The 19,714-nt window shown below is 48.9% G+C and overlaps 1 protein-coding gene across 1 annotated transcript in view; it reads left to right on the top strand.

Moving 5' to 3' along the window:
• Positions 1–19,714, top strand: part of ism1 (isthmin 1) — an 85,841-nt gene that overhangs the window by 36,116 nt on the left and 30,011 nt on the right. The window contains 1 exon segment of the mRNA XM_078405995.1: positions 16,500–16,751. Coding sequence (XP_078262121.1) covers positions 16,500–16,751 — 252 coding nt within the window.

Genomic DNA, 19,714 nt, shown 5'->3' on the forward strand with positions numbered 1-19,714 from the left:
GTTCTCCCCGTGACCTGCGTGGGTTTTACTCCAAGAACTTCGGTTTCCTCCCACACTCCAAAGACGTGCAGTATTGTAGGTTAATTGGCTTGGCAAATGTAAAAATCGTAAATTGTAAATAGTCCCTAGTGGGTATAGGATAGAGTGTTGATGTGCGGGGATCGCTGGGCGGCGCTGACCCGGTGGGCCGTAAGGGCCTGTTTCCACGCTGTATCTCTAAACTAAACTAAGCTAAACTAGACTACAGTGTGCAGGGCTTCTGGAGTTGTAACATTATGTGGCTTGGGTTACCGGATCCCAACATTCCGACATTCCCTTTGCCACAGTTACATGGTGACAACATTGGTGAAACGATGTACGTCAGTTGTGAATGTACGATTCCCACTATAAGCACAGACTGTGGAAAGTCTTGTCATAAAAATGTACACCCTTAGAGGTTGTCAATGGTAGAGATTGCTCCCAGATTTATTTCAGCAGAGAGAGTGCACTGCATTGAGATGCTTTGTTCAACGAACACTATCCTACACACACTAGGGACAATTTACATTTACACCAAGCCAATTAACCTGCAAACCTGCACGTGTTTGGGGTGTGGGAGGAAAACGACAATCTCGGAGAAAACCCACGCAGGTCACGGGGAGAATGTACAAACTTGTACAGACAGCACCCGTAGTCAGGATCGAACCCGGGTCTCTGGCGCTGCAAGGCAGCAACTCTACCGCTGCGCCACCGTGCCGCCCAATCTGTAACTTGTTTTCACCTAGTCCCCAATTAACAATGGCCTGTTTCCTTTAACATCAATACTTTTTTGAATATATTTCATTCATTTGTCATAAAAAATAGGTGCAGGAGGAGGCCATTTGGCCCTTCGAGCCAGCACCGCCATTCATTGTGATCATGGCTGATCATCCACAATCAGTAACCCGCGCCTGCCTTCTCCCCATATCCCTTGATTCCACTAGCCCCTAGAGCTCTGTCTAACTCTCTTTTAAATTCATCCAGTGAATTCGCCTCCACTGCCTTCCGTGGCAGAGAATTCCACAAATTCACAACTCTCTGGGTGAAAACTTTTCTTCTCGCCTCAGTTTTAAATGGTCTCCCCTTTACTCTCAGACTGCGTGGCCCCTGGTTCTGGTGCTCAGTGACTCTCAATCTCGACCCGAAACATCACCTATTGCTTCTCTCCAGAGATGCTGCCTTGTCTCGCTGAGTTACTCCAGCTTTTTGTGTCTATCTTCGGTTGAAACCAGCATCTGAATCTTCCTGCACAAAAAAAAAAAGTTGTCTTGATTTCCGTGTCTGTTGAACAAAGCATCTGAATGCAGTTCACTCTCTGCTGAAATAAATCTGGGAGCAATCTCTACCATTGACAACATCTAAGGGTTCAAAAGAAAAATATAAAGATCACTGAAGATCTGAAAAAGGGCATGGGGACAAAGTGTAAGTTAAAAGCTTCAAACAGTTGCGTGTTACATTGGTTTTCAAAAACCACGGCTGGAATGTGTTTAGAATCTGACACTGAGTAACAGACGGCTTTGGGGGTATTTTTCAAAGGCAGTGTCTACAATGGGGGACAGTTAATCTGATTATGATTTGGTTTGCAATACCCGCACCTCAAATGCAGGCTGTTTATTGAAAGCCAATTTACATTCGCTTAGTGTCACGTGCACCGAGGTACAGTGAAAAGCTTTTGTTGCGTGCTCACCAGGCAGGCCATGTCGTCAGAATGCCCGAGAGTCGACTGCCAAAACAGCTTCTGTATGGAGAACTGTGTCAGGGCAAGCGCTCAGTAGGAGGACAGAAGAAACGGTTTAAGGACTGCCTCAAAGTGTCCCTCAAAGACTTGGACATCAACCTCAGCACTTGGGAGTCTCTTGCTCTGGACCGTCCAATCTGGCGTAGCGAGCTCACCACAGGAGCCCGTGCAGCAGAGAACAGACGCACTGCAGAGGGCCAGAGGAAACGCACCGCGCGCAAGGCCCGGGCTGCCTCCACTTCCACTGCAGCACCCATCCACTTGTGTCCTAGTGTGGGCGTGTCTTCCGGGCCCGGATTGGCCTCACCAGTCACTTCCGGACCCACAGTCACCAATCCTGCAACTGAAAGTGAAGTCATGGTCATCTTCCAACCCGAAGGACGAACAACAACAAACAACAACAACACCAGTCAGCGGAAAGACTACAGACGATTCCAATCGAGCCATTTACAGTGTACAGATACACGATGAGGGAATATCGTTTAGTGCAAAGTAAAGTCCGATCAAATGTGTCGGAAGGAACTGCAGATGCTGGTTTAAGCCGAAGAAGGGCACAAAATGCTGGAGTAACCCAGCGGGTCAGGCAGCATCTCGGGAGAGAAGGAACGGGTTACTTTTCGGGTCGAGACCCATCTTCAGAGGGTAGTTAGATAGTAATTTGGGACTGCTGTCTAATTACGGTAGGATGGTTTTTAAAGTTTGCACTTTAAAAAATATATAGAATCTTCATAATGTCCAACTGAGACGGAACAAATAGTTGATGGCACAGTAGATCGTTAGAAAGACCAGCCTGCTTTAATGACTGAACAGCTGCTTCAGAGGTTTTTTGTAACGTTCCTCACAAGCTTTTTGTAATTTTGAGAGAATTGTGGTTTTCATTAAAGAGGAATGTGTGCAAATCCTCATGCATGAGGGGTCTTCCCTCTCTAAGTGCTCAGCTAATTTACCAAGACCATACAGACTGACAATCAATGGCTCTTAGGAGGTAAAAAAAAAAAGGTTTTGTTTCGGTTTTAGTTTAGTTTAGAGATACAGCGCGGAAACAGGCCCTTTCGGCCCACCGGGTACGCACCGACCAGCGATCCCCGCGCATTAACACTATCGTACGCACACGGGGGACAATTTACATTTATACTAAGTCAATTAACCGGCAAACCTGCATGATGTCTTTGTGGAGTGTGGGAAGAAACCGGAGATCCCAGAGAGTTGTGAATCTGTGGAATTCTCTACCACAGAAGGCAGTGGAGGCCAATTTACTGGATTTATTCAAGAGAGAGTTAGATATAGCTCTTCGGGCTAATGGAATCAAGGGGAACGGGGAGAAAGCAGGAACGGGTCACTGATTTTGGATGATCAGCCATGATCATATTGAATGTGGGTGCTGGCTCGAAGGGCCGAACGGCCTACCCTGCACCTATTTTCTATGTGTCTATCCCGGAGAAAACCTACGCAGGTCACGGGGAGAACGTACAAACTCGGTAGAGACAGCACCCGTAGTCGGGATCGAACCCGGGTCTCTGGCACTGTGAGGCAATATGTCTACCGCCGTATTTTTCCCTTCTCTGTCCATCTGCTGCCTTTAAACAAAATGTAATTCCATTAAATTGAAGGGCCGGAGAATGCGTACCTCCAATTTAATCCCAGCTTCAATAATAATTCCATCCCTGATAAAATGAATAGAGTATGGGCAGTCACGGTGGCGCAGCGGTAGAGTTGCTGCCTTACAGCGAATGCAGCGCCAGAGACCCGGTTCGATCCCGACTACGGGTGCTGTCTGTACGGAGTTTGTACGTTCTCCCCGTGACCGTGTGCGTGGGTTTTCTCCAAGATCTTCGTTTTTTTCCCCACACTCCAAAGACGTGCAGGTATGTAGGTTAATTGGCTTGGTAAATGTAAAAATTGTTCCTAGTGGCAATAGGATAGTGTTAATGTGCGGGGATCGCTGGTCGGCGCGGACCCGGTGGGCCGAAAGGCCTGTTTCCGCGCTGTATCTCTAAACTCTAAAGTATCATAGTCATGGAATCAGACAGCGTGGAATCTGTCCCATCTACACTAGTCCCACCTGACTGCATTTGGTCCATGTCCCTCCAAACTTCTCCTATCCATGTACCTTTCTAAATGTTTCTTCTAAGAAGGTTCTTGATCCAAAACGTCACCTCCCCAGAGATGCTGCCTGATCTGTTGAGTTCCTCCACAACTTTGTGTCCTTCTAAGTTCTCGACCTTTGTTGGTCCAGTGGTTGATTGATTTGACCTGTCCTTGTGGAAGGCATCACGATTGTCCTCAACTGGACAAGAGCATTCATCTTCCAGAGATCTCCAGGTTTGGGATGACACGCGATGGCTCCTCTAAGAGGTTGTGAAAGTTCTCCTCTGCCTTCCCTTTCACTGATCATGAGTCTCTGTGATGTCTGTGCCTCTGCTCTGCTGGAACCCGGTCAAGGTAGCTCTTAATGGTCATGCGTAGGGTTGCCAACTATCTCACTCCCAAATAAGGGACAAGGTGATGTCACCGCCCCGCGCCCCACGCGGCCTCACCCAGCCAGCGGCCACGTGCTCCCGCTCCACCAATGGCGGCCGCCCGGGCCGGGAGCTGGGTTGCTACGCAACCTCCATTAGGCGGCACCTACAGTGTCCGGACTTACAGCGACCCCCGGGCCTACAGTGTCCGGGCCTACAGTGTCCGGACCTACTGCGTCCGGACCTACAGCATCCGGGCCTACAGTGTCCGGACTTACACTGTCCGGACTTACACTGTCCGGACCTACAGCATCCGGGCCTACAGTGTCCGGACTTACACTGTCCGGACTTACACTGTCCGGACCTACAGCATCCGGGCCTACAGTGTCCGGACTTACACTGTCCGGACTTACACTGTCCGGACTTACACTGTCTGGGCCTACAGCATCCGGACCTGCAGCGTCCGGGCCTTTTTGGGTCGGCCCGGTGATGCAGCGGGTAGAGCCGCTGCCTCACAGCGCCGGAGACCCGGGTTCGATCCTGAGCTTGGGTGCTGTCTGTACGGAGTTTGCACCTTCTCCGTGTGATCACGTGGGTTTTCTCCGGGTAATCCGGTTTCCTCCCGCCTCCCACAGGCATGTGGTTTTTGGGCCTTCTGTAAATTGATTTCTGTGTGCCGGGAGTGGATGAGAAACTGGGATAACGTACAACTGATGTGGCGGGTGATCGATGGTCAGCATGGACTCGGTGGGCAGAAGGGCCTGTTGCCATGCTGTATCTCTGAAACTAAACTAAAACTATATGGCAAACCAAATTCCTTGTATGTTGCAAAACATACTTGGCTAATAAATTATGATTAAGATCATGATTATGATTATGAAAATGACCCGAAATGTTACCCATTCCTTCTCTCTAGAGATGCTGCCTGTCCCGCTGAGTTACTCCAGCTTTTTGTGTCTATCTTCGTTTTAAACCACCATCTGCAGTTCCTTCCTACACATTTAGTTCAGAATGTAAATCCGTACGTTAAAAGAACGGAAAGAATGGAGAATGAAATGGATTAATCAATGAAATAAATTTAGTAGCATTTAGTTTCGTTTTTTTTAGAGATAGAGTATGGAAACAGGCCCTTCGGCCCATCAAGTCCGTGCCGACCGGTGATCCCCGCCACACACTAGACTTTACACATTACACACAGGAGACAATTTTCAATTTTGCTGAAGCCAATTAACCTGCACGTCTTTAGAGTGTGGGAGGAAACCGGAGCACCCGGAGAAAATCCACGCAGGTCACGGGGCGAACGTACAAATTCCGTACAGACGGCACCCGTAGCCAGGATCGAACCCGGGTCTCTGGCGTTGTGAGGCAGCAAATCTACCGCCGCGTCACGGTGCCGCCCACTTTTGATGTATCAGTGCCTTGTTATCATCAGTCTCTTTGAGGCTGCTGGCTGCGTGTGACAATCTCGCTCCATATTATCACCATGTATATCCTGCCTACTTAATCTCAACAGCCGGCCGTTGTCTTAAAGGGATTAACTGTTAGTGTCTCTTCTATACCTTCCATCGTTCAAACCTATTGGCTGTCGTCCATTAATAGAGGTCATAAGGTCATGGGGAATAGGAGCAGAATTAGGCCAATCGGCCCATCAAGTCTACACCGCCATTCAAGTCATGGCCTGCCTTCTCACCATAACCTCTGACACGTGTACTAATCGATTGTAATTATTATTGTCTTTCCGCTGTCTGGTTAGCACGCAACAAAAGCTTTTCACTGTACCTCGGTACACGTGACAATAAATCAAACTAAATTAAACACTAAACATCAATGGAAATAAGGAACTGCAGATGCTGTTTTACAAAAGAAGGCACAAATTGCTGGAAGATGTGGTGGCACGGTGGCGCAGCGGTAGAGTTGCGGCCTTACAGCGCCAGAGACCCGGGATCGATCCTGATTATGGGTGCTGCCTGTACAGAGTTTGTACGATCTCCCCGAGACCAGCGTGGGTTTTCTCCGGGTGCCCCGGTTTCCTCCCGCACTCCAAAGACGTGCAGGTTTGTAGGTTAATTGGCTTCGGTAAAAATTGTAAATTGTTGCTAGATAGGAACAAAAAGCTGAAGTAACTCAGCGAGACTGGCAGCATCTGTGGAGAGAAGGAATGGGTGACGTTTCGGGTCAAGACCCTTCTTCAGACTGAAGAAGGCAATAGAAAGAGTTCTAACCCCATGACTCCTGACACCCGTACTAATCAAGAATCTCTGCCTCAAAAATATCCATTGACTTGGCCTCCACAGCTGTCTGTGGCAATGAATTCCACAGATTCACCACCCTCTGACTAAAGAAATTCCTCCTCATCTCCTTCCTAAAGGGACGTCCTTTAATTCTGAGGCATAGACCATATTAAAATCCACCTTCACCACACATCCTCCCCCGTCCCCCCAAGTTCTCTCCTACCCCCAACCCCACCCATCGACCCCAACCCTCATCCGTGATCGCTCCTGCCCCACCATAAATACATATGGCTCTACAGTGGCAGACACGCAGTGTCGGCTTACTAGTGGGAGTGTTGTAAGCCAGGTTTTCTCACGCACTAAACCGAATGAATGTAGGGCAGAGAAAAGGCTTTTAACAAGAACTTGTTAAAGTCCAAGAGTTAGATTTAGCTCTTAGGGCTAACGGAATCAAGGGATATGGGGAAAAAAGCAGGAATGGGGTACTAATTTTGGATGATCAGCCATGATCACATTGAATGGCTGCGCTGGCTCAAAGGGCCGAATGGCCTACTCCTGCACCTCTGTTTCTATGGTTCTAACTGCTGAACTGCCGGTGAAACTCCGCAACTGCCTCTCCCGTTGCGTTCCCTGTAGTTACCGAGGGAACACGGCCTCTATAATTGGCTTTGGTAAAGTTGTAAAGTTGTCCCTAGTGTGTGGGATAGTGCTAGTGTAAGGGGTGATCGCTGGTCGGCACTGACCCGTTGGGCCGAAGGGCCTGTTTCCGCGCTGTATATCTCTAAACTAATCTGAACTAAACTAAACTCGTTTCCCTGCATCTCTCTCACCTGGTGAAAACTGACCTCCAGTTGAGGAAATTGTAAACTTTCAAGAGGCAGTCTCGGTGGCACAGCGGTAGATTTTTAGATTTAGAGATACAGCGCGGAAACAGGCCCTTCGGCCCACCGGGTCCGCGCCGCCCAGCGTTCCCCGCACACTAACACTATCCTACACACACTAGGGACAATTTTTACATTTGCCCAGCCAATTAACCTACATACCTGCACGTCTTTGGAGTGTGGGAGGAAACCGAAGATCTCGGAGAAAACCCACGCAGGTCACGGGGTGAACGTACAAACTCCGTACAGACGGCGCCCGTAGTCAGGATCGAACCTGAGTCTCCGGCGCTGCATTCGCTGTAAGGCAGCAACTCTACCGCTGCGCCACCGTGCCGCCCCACGGTAGAGTTGATGCCTTACAGCGAATGCAGCACCGGAAACCCGGGTTCAATCCCGACTACGGATGCTGTTTGTACGGAGTTTGTACGTTCTCCCCGTGACCTGCTTGGGTTTTTCTCCAAGATCCTCGGTTTCCTCCCACACTCCTAAGACGTACAGGTTTGTAAGTTAATTGGCTTGGTAAATGTAAAAATTGTCCGTAGTGGGTGTAGGATAGTGTGTTGGGGATCGCTGGTCGGCACGGACCTGGTGGGCCGAAGGGCCTGTTTCTACGCTGTATATCACCAAACTAACCTGAACTAAACTAAACTCATTTCCCTGCATCTCTCTCACCTGGTGAAAACTGACCTCCAGTTGAGGAAATTGTAAACTTTCGAGAGGAGATGTGAGACGTATATTTTTTTTAAGAGGTGCACAAAGTTAAAGGATAACCTCATTTACCAAACTGTCGTTGAAAACCAATGACCCTTTACTAACTGGTTTCTTTCCAATGTTACACTTGAGCAAGAACAAACCTCTTGTTGTGAAACAGCAAACAGTCGGCTATGAACCTTCGATGCAGAAAATTCCTAGACCTCGCACTGAAATCTCTGAGAGTTGCTCGACGAAGCGCAAGTCCCATCTCTCCCATGACCTTTGAGAGGGGAATTGCAGTTTAGCTGCACTGGAGGTTCAGGGAGCTGCAGTGATCTGTTTATAAATGTCACGAGGGGGGATCATGCACATGTGGGAAGGGGCCAAGGAATGTAGCACTTCATTATTTGTCTTCAGACAGATGATGTCTCCACATCTGTTCTCTTCACAGCTTGGGAAACATGCCAAAAGTTTCGTTTAGTTTAGCTTAGAGATACAACGCGGAAACAGGCCCTTCGGCCCACCGAGTCCGCGCCGACCAGCGATCCCCGCGCACTAACGCTTTCCTAAGCACACACCAGGGACAATTTTACATTTACACCCAGCCAATTAACCTACAAACCTGTACGTCTTTGGGAGTGTGGGAGGAAACCGGAGATCTCGGAGAAAAACCCACGCAGGTCACGGGGAGAACGTTCAAACTCCGTACAGACGGCGCCAGTTGTCGGGATCGAACCCGGGTCTCCGGCGCTGTGAGGCAGCAACTCTACCGCTGCGCCACCGTGCCGCTACTTACTCCAGCATTTTATGTCTTCTTTTGTAAAACAGCATCTGTAGTTCCTTATTTCCATTGATGTCACTTGGTGTTTAGTTTAATTCAGTGTAGTTTATTGTCACGTGTACCGAGGTACAGTGCAAAAACCTTTGTTGCTCGCTAACCAGTCAGCGGAAAGACAATACATGATTACAATCGTGCCATTTACAGTGTGCAGATAGATACATGATAAGGGAATAACGTTTAGTGTAAGGTAAAGCCAGTAAAGTCCGATCAAGGATTGTCCGAGAACTTGTGATTATCTCTGTGCTTCAGCTCACAAGTTCACAAGTTATAGGAATAGAATTAGGCCATTCGGCCCATGGAGTCCAATCCGCCATTCAATCATGGCTGATCTCTGCCTCCCAATCCCATTTTCCTGCCTTCTCCCCATAACCCTTGACACCTGGTCCAATCAGGAATTTGTCTGTCTCTGCCTTAAAAATATCCACTGACTTGGCCTCCACAGCCGTCTGTGGCAATGAGTTCCACAGATCCACCACCCTCTGACTAAAGAAGTTCCTCCTCACCTCCTTTCTAAAAGAGCGGCCGTTAATTCTGAGGCTGTGGCCTCTGGTCCTGGACTCTCCCACCAGTGGAAACATCTTCTCCACACACACTCTATCGGTGCCTTTCATTATTCTGCAAGTTTCAATGAGGTTCCCCCCCCAACCTCCTAAACTCCAGCGAGTACAGGCCTAGTGCTGTCAAACGCTCATCGTACGTTAACACACTTGTTGTTGGTTGTTGTGTTTAAGTTTCCATGTATTATTTAGGTGGAGTCATTAAAGGTTGCTGATTTACAACGGGCTGCTGGCAATTCTTAAGGCAATGGGCACGGGAGAAAAAGGCTGTCATCTATATTGCAAGCCCCAAAGCACGCAGAACAATAACACGGGCTTGAACCACTGACCTTTATCTCTCGAAAATCCAACTCATGTTTAGAAACACATGAAAATTGTTTCCCAGAGGGAAGTGGTGAAGGTGTGTAGGGACTGGTGTTAGGCTGAGAAAATGCAGAGCACTTCAAGTTTTCTAACTCCATCATCGCAGAAAAGGGAGTTTTGCTCTTCCACGAGCTTTGGAACTTAACTTCTAAACTGTAAACCTCAGCCCCATTGTCAAGAAAATGTCACCAATTGGTAGATAGAATTTGACGTCAAAAAATATCTATTTCCCTCACAGTTTTACAACCTCGTTATATATCAGGGAACTGGGGGTGTCACGGTGGCGCAGCGGTAGAGTTGCCGCCTTGCAGAGCTCACAGCGCCAGAGACCCGGGTTCGATCCCGACCTCGGGTGCTGTCTGTACGGAGTTTGTACGTTCTCCCCGTGACCTGCGTGGGTTTTCTCCCAGATCTTCGGTTTCCTCCAGACATACAGGTTTGTAGGTTAATTGGCGTGCTAAAATTGTAAATTGTCCCCAGTGTGTGTAGGATAGCGTTAATGTGCGGGGATCGCTGGTCGGCGCGGACCCGGTGGGCCGAAGGGCCTGTTTCTGCGCTGTATCTCGAAACTAAACTAAACTAAGAATTTGATGTTAAACAAAAATGTTTCCCTGACAGTTTTACTACTTAATTATTGTAGCATAGAACTTCTCTGTTGCAGATTGTAACATGTTGACCAGATTATATATAACACGGAAGCCAAAAGCAATATAGGACCACAAGCATGTTACAGTAGATCAAGAAAAGACACAGAGTGCTGGAGTAACTCAGCGGGTCAGGCAGCATCTCTGGAGAACAGGGATAGGTGATGCTTCACAGAGTGCTGGAGTAACTCAGCGGGTCAGGCAGCATCTCTGGAGAACAGGGATAGGTGACGTTTCACAGAGTGCTGGAGTAACTCAGCGGGTCAGGCAGCATCTCTGGAGGACATGGATAGGTGACGTTTCACAGAGTGCTGGAGTAACTCAGCGGGTCAGGCAGCATCTCTGGGGAACATGGATAGGTGACGTTTCACAGAGTGCTGGAGTAACTCAGCGGGTCAGGCAGCATCTCTGGAGGACATGGATAGGTGACGTTTCACAGAGTGCTGGAGTAACTCAGCGGGTCAGGCAGCATCTGTGGAGAACAGGGATAGGTGATGCTTCACAGAGTGCTGGAGTAACTCAGCGGGTCAGGCAGCATCTGTGGAGAACATGGATAGGTGACGTTTCACAGAGTGCTGGAGTAACTCAGCGGGTCAGGCAGCATCTCTGGAGAACATGGATAGGTGACGTTTCGGGTCGGGACCTTTCTTCAGACTGATTGTAGCGGGGGGGGGAGAACGCTGGAGGAGAGGGAGGGGCAGGACAAAGCCTGGCGAGTGATAGGTGGATACAGGTGATGGGGATGGGGTGGTTGATTGGGAGACCAGTGAGATACGGAGAAAAGGAGAGAAGAGTCGTGAAAGTGAAGACAGAGAAGGAATAAATGTGGAGGGGGGAGGGGAAAGAGGGAAATAGGTATGGGAGGTACAGTAAAAAGCTTTTATTTGCTTGCTAAACAAACGGATAATACTGTACACGAGTACAATCAAGCCATAAGGTCATAGGCCATTCGGCCCATCAAGTCTACCCCGCCACTCCATCATAGCTAGGAGAAAAACTGCAGATGCTGGTTTAAATTAAAGGTAGACACAAAAAGCTGGAGTAACTCAGCGGGTCGGGCAGCATCTCGGGAGTGGAAGGAATGGTTGACGTTTCGGGTCGAGACCCTTCTACAGACTGATGTCGGGGGAGGGGGAGGGGGCGGGGCAAGGATAGAATGTAGTCGGAGACAGGAAGACTAGTGGGAGAACTGGGAAGGAGGTGGGGGAGGGGATAGAGAGAGAAAGCAGGGGCTACCTGAAGTTAGAGAAGTCAATGTTAATCATGGCTGATCTATCTCTTTCCCCCCGAACAATTGGTAGAGCAAAGTGGGAGATACAGAGTGCAGAATATAGTTCTCAGCATTGTAGCGCACCAGTTCCAGAGACAAAGTCCAATGTCCGCAATGGGGTAGAGGTGAATCGGACAGCACCCTAGCTTATGGAAGGGCCGTTCAGAAGCCTGATAACAGAGGGGGAGAAACTGTTCCTGTATCTTGTGCAACTTCAACGGAACCACTGGCTCAATGGATATTCAGTTTGCTGCTGACGAGAGTGAGACCCTGAAATCCAAGCTCCGTGTTCAGTTAATTGTCATTTGCTGTAAACTCTAGATGTTGCTGACTTACGAGCATGTTGCCAGGACTCGAGGGTCTGAGCAACAAGGGACGGTTGTGCAGGCTGGGACTCTGTTCCCTGGAGCGCAGGAGGATGAGGGGTGATCTTGTCGAGGTGTATTAAATCATGAGAGGAATAGATCGGGTAGATTCACAGAGTCTCTTGCCCAGAGTAGGGGAACCGAGGACCAGAGGACATAGGTTTAAGGATGAAGGGGGAAAGATTTAATAGGAATCTGAGGGGTAACTTTTTCACACAAAGGGTGGCGGGTTCATGGAACAAGCTGCCAGAGGAGATAATTGAGGCTGGGACTATCCCAACATTTAAGTAACAGTCAGACAGGGTCATGGATAGTATTTATTCACAAAATGCTGGAGTAACTCAGCAGGTCAGGCAGCACCTCGGAAGGGAAGGAATGGGTGACGTTTCGGGTCGAGACCCTTCTTCAGACTGATCATGGATAGGACAGGTTTGGAGGGATATGGGCCAAATGCTGGCAGGTGGGACTAATGTAGCTGGGACATGTTGGTACGGTGTGGGCAATTTGGGCTGAAGGGCCTGTTTCCATGCTGTATCACACTATGACTCTCTATGATGTCAGACTTTATACCATCGTTCATTTATATCGGGAAATTGGCATAACGCCAACAAGTATTTTCAATTGCCCACTGCCCTTTAGAAGGTGGTAGTGAGTACTTAATCTTTATGGAGTCATAGAGTCTTACAGCACGAAAACAGGCCCTTCGGCCCAACTTGCCCATCCCGACGAACATGTCCCATCTACACTAGTCCCACCTGCCTGTATTCGGCCCAAATCCCACTAAAACGACACCCATTGCTTCTCTCCCGAGATGCTGCCTGACCCGCTGAGTTACTCCAGCACTCTGTGAAACGTCACCTATCCATGTTCTTCAGAGATGCTGCCTGACCCACTGAGTTACTCCAGCACTCTGTGAAACGTCACCTATCCATGTTCTCCAGGGATGCTGCCTGACCCGCTGAGTTACTCCAGCACTCTGTGAAACGTCACCTATCCATGTTCTCCAGGGATGCTGCCTGACCCACTGAGTTACTCCAGCACTCTGTGAAACACCACCTATCCATGTTCTCCAGAGATGCTGCCTGACCCGCTGAGTTACTCCAGCACTCTGTGAAACGTCACCTATCCAAGTTCTCCAGAGTTGCTGCCTGACCCGCTGAGTTACTCCGGCACTCTGTGGAACATCACCTATCCATGTTCTCCAGAGTTGCTGCCTGACCCGCTGAGTTACTCCGGCACTCTGTGGAACATCACCTATCCATGTTCTCCAGAGTTGCTGCCTGACCCGCTGAGTTACTTCGGCATTTTGTGTCTATAACAATGGCTTTCACTGACGGACAATGTTGCTTGTGTGCAAAGTAGACTTAAAAGCAAAAAAATCCTTTTAAAAGAAGCTGGACTATAAATCATAACAAATCATAACTTTTTGGCAGTGGGTGGAAGGCAGTAATTGAATCGTGAGTTTGCACTGGTTTGCCTGATTTTCAGAAAGCTTTCATCAGGTATATTTGATTTCATAAAAAAGTTGTGATTGAACTATTGGCTCATGACCCGTGCCAGGCATCTGTTAATAACATCGAGACACAAGGAACTGCAGATGCTGGAAACTTGCATTGACCACAAAGTGTTGGAGTAACTCGGTGGGGTCAGGCAGCAACTCTGGAGGACATGGGTAGGTGACGTTTCAGGTCGGGACCCACCTTCAGACTGATTGTAGTCGGGTGGGGGAGAGAAAGTTGGTGAGGAGAGGTCTTCTTCTTTTGGGTCTTTTTTCACAAAATGCTGGAGTAACTCAGCGGGTCAGGCAGCATCTCTGGAGAGAAGGAATGGACGACGTTTCGGGTCGAGACCCTTCTTCAGACTGATGTCAGGGGGGGGCGGGACAAAGGAAGGATATAGGTGAGACAGGAAGATAGAGGGAGAACTGGGAAGGGGGAGGGGAAGAGAGGGACAGAGGAACTATCTAAAGTTGGAGAAGTCAATGTTCATACCACTGCGATTTCTTTTTTTGGGTCAATCATCAATGTTTCAAATGTTGGGCCAGGCTCTTGCACAATGGTCAGCCTTCTCGTTTGCCACCGCTAGATCGTCAAGGCAGTCTTGCTCACCAAGAAGTGGGCATGGATTGTACAGATGTTCCACATTCACATTCTGTGTCTGCCGCATCTGCATAGTCCCATTTGCTCATATTGGTCTTGCATCGGCCCATCCCTGTACGAAGCCTATTGAGGGCCTTCCAGGTCTTCTAATCACACCCTTGACCAGGTGGCAGCTCTTCCTCGGTTGGGACTGGCAGCTTTTCGTGATGGTGGTTTGCACTGCGTTTCACCAGTTGTACAGGGCATTGGTGAGACCACACCTGGAGTATTGCGTACAGTTTTGGTCTCCTAATCTGAGGAAAGACATTCTTGCCATAGAAGGAGTACAGAGAAGGTTCACCAGATTGTTTCCTGGGATGGCAGGACTTTCATACGAAGAAAGACTGGATAGACTCGGCTTGTACTCGTTGGAATTTAGAAGATTGAGGGGGGATCTTATAGAAACTTACAAAATTCTTAAGGGGTTGGACAGGCTAGATGCAGGAAGATTGTTCCCGATGTTGGGGAAGTCCAGAGCAAGGGGTCACAGTTTAAGGATAAGGGGGAAGTCTTTTAGGACCGAGATGAGAAAGTTTTTTTTCACACAGAGAGTGGTGAATCTGTGGAATTCTCTGCCACAGAAGGTAGTTGAGGCCAGTTCATTGGCTATATTTAAGAGGGAGTTAGATGTGGCCCTTGTGGCTAAAGGGATCAGGGGGTATGGAGAGAAGGCAGGTACGGGATACTGAGTTGGATGATCAGCCATGATCATATCGAATGGCGGTGCAGGCTCGAAGGGCCGAATGGCCTACTCCTGCACCTATTTTCTATGTTTCTTCTCCCACAAGGCTAGTCTGCTTGCTTGAGGAGACTGTGACAGTGGCTGGACTGCGTGAAGGAAGCTCTTCCTCCGCTCCAGGCGGTTTGGGCCTGGGTGACGGGAGTGACAGGGATGGCGGGTGACCCCGACCTGCCTACCACGTTCAGTTCTACCGGCAACCGCCATCATCTACTGAGGAGAGGTGGGAGCGGCACGAAGCCTGGCAAGTGATGGGATGCAAGATGCTGTAGTAACTCTGGCAGCATCTCTGGATGGGAGGAACGGGTGACGTTTCAGGTCGAGACCCTTCTTCGATCTCGCCCAGAAACCTCACCCACTCCTTAGGGCGGCACGGTGGCGCAGTGGTAGAGTTGCCGCCTTACAGCGAATGCAGCGCCGGAGACTCAGGTTCGATCCTGACTATGGGCGCCGTCTGTATGGAGTTTGTACGTTCTCCCCGTGACCTGCGTGGGTTTTCTCCGAGATCTTCGGTTTCCTCCCACACTCCAAAGACGTACAGGTAAGTAGGTTAATTGACTGGGTAAATTGTCCCTAGTGTGTGTAGGATAGTGTTAATGTGTGGGGATCGCTGGGCGGTGTGGACTCAGTGGGCCGAAGGGCCTGTTTCCGCGCTGTGTCTCTAAATCAAAAATCTAAATCAAATCCTTCTATCCTGAGATGCCGCCCGTTCCGCTGAGTTAATCCAGCATGTTGTGTCTTCCTTCGGTGTAAACCAGCATCTGCAGTTCCTTCCTACACACCTGGCAAGTGATAGGTGGATGGAAGTGAGGGGAAGGGGATTTGATGGGCAGATGTTTGAACAAAGGCTAGTGATGAAAATGATCACAAAAGGGTGAGAAGAGAGGACTAACGGAGATTAAAGGGTGTTGGTGAGGGGAGGAGTGAAAGAGGAATCAGGGGATATGGGGAGAAAGCAAGAATGAGGTACTGATTTAGGATCAAAATGCTGGAGTAACTCAGCAGGTCAGTCTGAAGAAGGGTCTCGACCCGAAACGTCACCCATTCCTTCTCTCCTGAGATGCTGCCTGACCTGCTGAGTTACTCCAGCATTTTGTGAAATAAATACCTTCGTATTTGTACCAGCATCTGCAGTTATTTTCTTACACTACTGATTTAGGATGATCAGCCATGATGATCATCATATTGATTGGTGTTGCTGGCTCGAAGGGCCGAACGGCCTACTACTACACCTATTTTCTATGTTTCTATGAGTTATAGAGATATACAGCGTGGAAAACAGGCCCTTCGGCCCAACTTGCCCACACCGACCAACATGTCCCAGTGTGGAAACAGGCCCTTGTGTAGGTGTGTACGATAGTGCTGATGTACAGCATGATCAGCTGGATGATCAGCGTGGACTGGGTGGGCCGAGGGGCCTGTGGCCGTGCTGTATCTCTAAAGTCTAAAGTAAATCATTGAGTTTGTTGGGCACTCTACTGGACAGTGGATGCTTCTGTACATTTACAACGATCCGATTGATCAAAGTCGAATTGTCCTGATTGTTATTGATTTTTTTGCAGAACAATGTCAAGAATGAGAAACCTTCCTTTTCCAATTCTGCTCGGACGGCCGGGTCGGTGCGAGAGTCCAAGGGGAGGGCCGGTTCTGCCCGTTACCAGAACGACGGCAGAACCTTGGCGAAGGCCCAGGCTCAGCAAGACGATGCGCACGCTCCCCTCCAGAGAGACAGCCCACGCACGTTCCTCTTGGATCTGGAGAACTTCCCTGACCTGTCCAAAGCCGACATCAATGGACAAAACCCCAACATACAGGTACAGTGCCAAATGACTTGAATCTCTCAACACGGTGTTTAACATTGGAAATAGTTGGTGGAACAGTACAACAATAAGAACAGGCCTTTACGCCCACAATGATGGCGCCAAACATGATGCCAAGACTCGGTGGTGCAGCGGTAGAGTTGCTGCCTTACAGCGCTTGAAGCGCCGGAGACCTGGGTTTGATCCTGACTATGGGTGACAATAGACAATAGACAATAGGTGCAGGAGGAGGCCATTCGGCCCTTCAAGCCAGCACTGCCATTCAATGTGATCACGGCTGATTTTTCACAATCAGTGGTGGGGAGTATGGTCTGTGTAATGGACTGGATGCAGCAGGGTTAGTCCAACAGTGAATAAAATCAGTACCTGCGTACAATGTTTACGCCTCACGCAAACGAAAGCTGATCGGTATGAGCGGTCGAGTGGGTTAACCTATGATGAGCGTTTGTCGGCACTGGGCCTGTACTCGCTGGAGTTTAGAAGGATGATGGTGGACCTCATTGAAACATACAGAATAGTGAAAGGCCTGGATAGAGTGGATGTGGAGAGGATGTTTCCACTAGTGGGAGAGTCTAGGACTGGAGGTCACAGCCTCAGAATTAAAGGACGTTCCTTTAGGAAGGAGATGAGGAGGAATTTCTGTAGTCAGAAGGTGGTGAATCTGTGGAATTCTTTGCCACAGAAGGCTATGGAGGCCATCAATGGGACTAGCTCATGGAACAACTACATTCACTCCTTTCCGTATGAATATGTTCATAAGTTATAGGAGCAGAATGAGGCCATTTGGCCAATCAAGTCCACTCCACCATTCAATTATGACTTATATGTCTTCCCCGCCTAACCCCATTCTCCTGCCTTCTCCCCACAACCCCTGGCACAAGTACTAATCAAGAATCAATCCATCTCTGCCTTAAAAATATTCAATGACTTGGCCTCCACAGCCTTCTGTGGCAAAGAATTCCACAGATTCACCACTGAAGAAATTCCTCCTCATCTCCTTCCTAAAGGACGTCCTTTAATTCTGAGGCTGTGACCTAGACGGCATTTTCAGGTCGTATTAAGTGACCTTACCAACGTTTGTACCATTGTCAGGCAACGCCCCAACTTCTAAGAAGGTTCTTGACCCAAAACGTAACCTCTCCAGAGATGCTGTCTGACCCGCTGAGTTACCCCAGCTTTTTGTGTCTCATCTACTATACTCAAACCCCTGACTGATGAAAGCCATTGTACTCAAAACTTTCTTTGCCACCCTATCCACCTGCAACACCAAAATACTAAACCATGTTTCAGCATCTGACATCCAGTGGGCGGCACGGTGGCGCAGCGGTAGAGTTACTGCCTTACAGCGAATGCAGCGCCGGAGACTCAGGTTCGATCCTGACTACGGGCGCCGTCTGTACAGAGTTTGTACGTTCTCCCCCTGACCCGCGTGGGTTTTCTCCGAGATCTTCGGTTTCCTCCCACACTCCAAAGACGTACAGGTATGTAGGTTAATTGACTGGGTGAATGTAAAAATTGTCCCTAGTGTGTGTAGGATAGTGTTAGTGTGTGGGGATCGCTGAGCGGCGCGGACTCGATGGGCCGAAGGGCCTGTTTCCGCGCTGTATCTCTAAATCTAAACGCAGGGCAAAGCACAACCGTGAAGTCATCGCTGCTCTCGTTTTACTGACCAACGAAATGCATGTTTACATCTCAGCGGATAATAATTGCTATTTTTAGTGTGCTGCTTAATATGCTAAAGTTCAAATTCCTGCACGCTCTGATTTAACAAAGCAGTCAACTTGTTTAAAATAAACCAATTCAGTCAACAAGCGTGCGAAGACAGTGAGCTAAAATAGCAGAGGGCAGAACATTAACCAAACCCATACTGAGGGCGGCACGGTGGCGCAGTGGTAGAGCAGCTGGCTCACAGCGCCAGAGGCCCAATTTCGATCCTGACTACGGGTTGCTGTCTGTACGGAGTTTGTACGTTCTCCCCCGTGACCTGTGTGGGTTTTCCCCGGGTGCAATGGTTTCCTCCCGCACTCCAAAGACACACAGGTTCGTAGGTTAATTTGGCTTTGGTAGAATTGTAAATTGTCCCTAGTGGGTGTAGGATGGTGTCAATGTCCGGGGATCGCTGGTCGGCGCAGACTCGGAGGCAACCGGATCACCCGGAGAAAACCCCACAGTTTCGATCGATCCCGGGTCTCTGTAAGGCGCTGTAAGGCGGCAGCTCTACCGCTGCGCCACCGTGCCGATCTCTCCTTGTAGCTAACAGCTGGTAATCCAGACATCATTCCGGTAAACCTCCTCTCACCCTCTCCAGAGCCTCCAAATCCTTCCCGCGATGGGGTGGGCGGGGGGGGGTGACCAGAACTGCATGCAATACTCCAGATATGTAGAAGTCCGGCTTCATACGATGGCTGCCTGTGCCAGCTCACTGGTGAAGCTTTTTAATTAATCACGGTTCCTTGTTCTTTCTTTGCAATCCTGCACGATTTTGCCCTCGGAGATTTAGCTGGCCTTTCGAAAATCTCATATTAGACCTACTGCGTTTGTCCCCTTTATGCACTGCCTTCCAGATGACAATCCAGTGTTGGAAAATAAACTGATGTAGTTCTCCGGACACTGGTGATATTCCCAATCATCTTAAATCTGTGCCACTGAATTAATAAGCTTAGTGTTACTGGGAACATTTATTCTTGACAGCGTTTGTGGGTTTAAATACCTTAACATAGAAAACAAAGAAAATAGGTGCAGGAGGAGGCCATTCGGCAATTCGAGCCAGCACCGCCATTCATCGTGATCATGGCTGATCGTTCTCAATCAGTAACCCGTGCCTGCCTTCTCCCCATATCCCTTGATTCCGCTAGCTCCTAGAGCTCTATCTAACTCTCTTTTTAATTCATCCAGTGAATTGGCCTCCACTGCCCTCTGTGTCAGAGAATTCCACAAATTCACAACTCTCTGGGTGA

Source organism: Rhinoraja longicauda, chromosome 9 (assembly GCF_053455715.1).
Source record: "Rhinoraja longicauda isolate Sanriku21f chromosome 9, sRhiLon1.1, whole genome shotgun sequence".
Taxonomy (NCBI): Eukaryota; Metazoa; Chordata; class Chondrichthyes; order Rajiformes; family Arhynchobatidae; genus Rhinoraja; species Rhinoraja longicauda.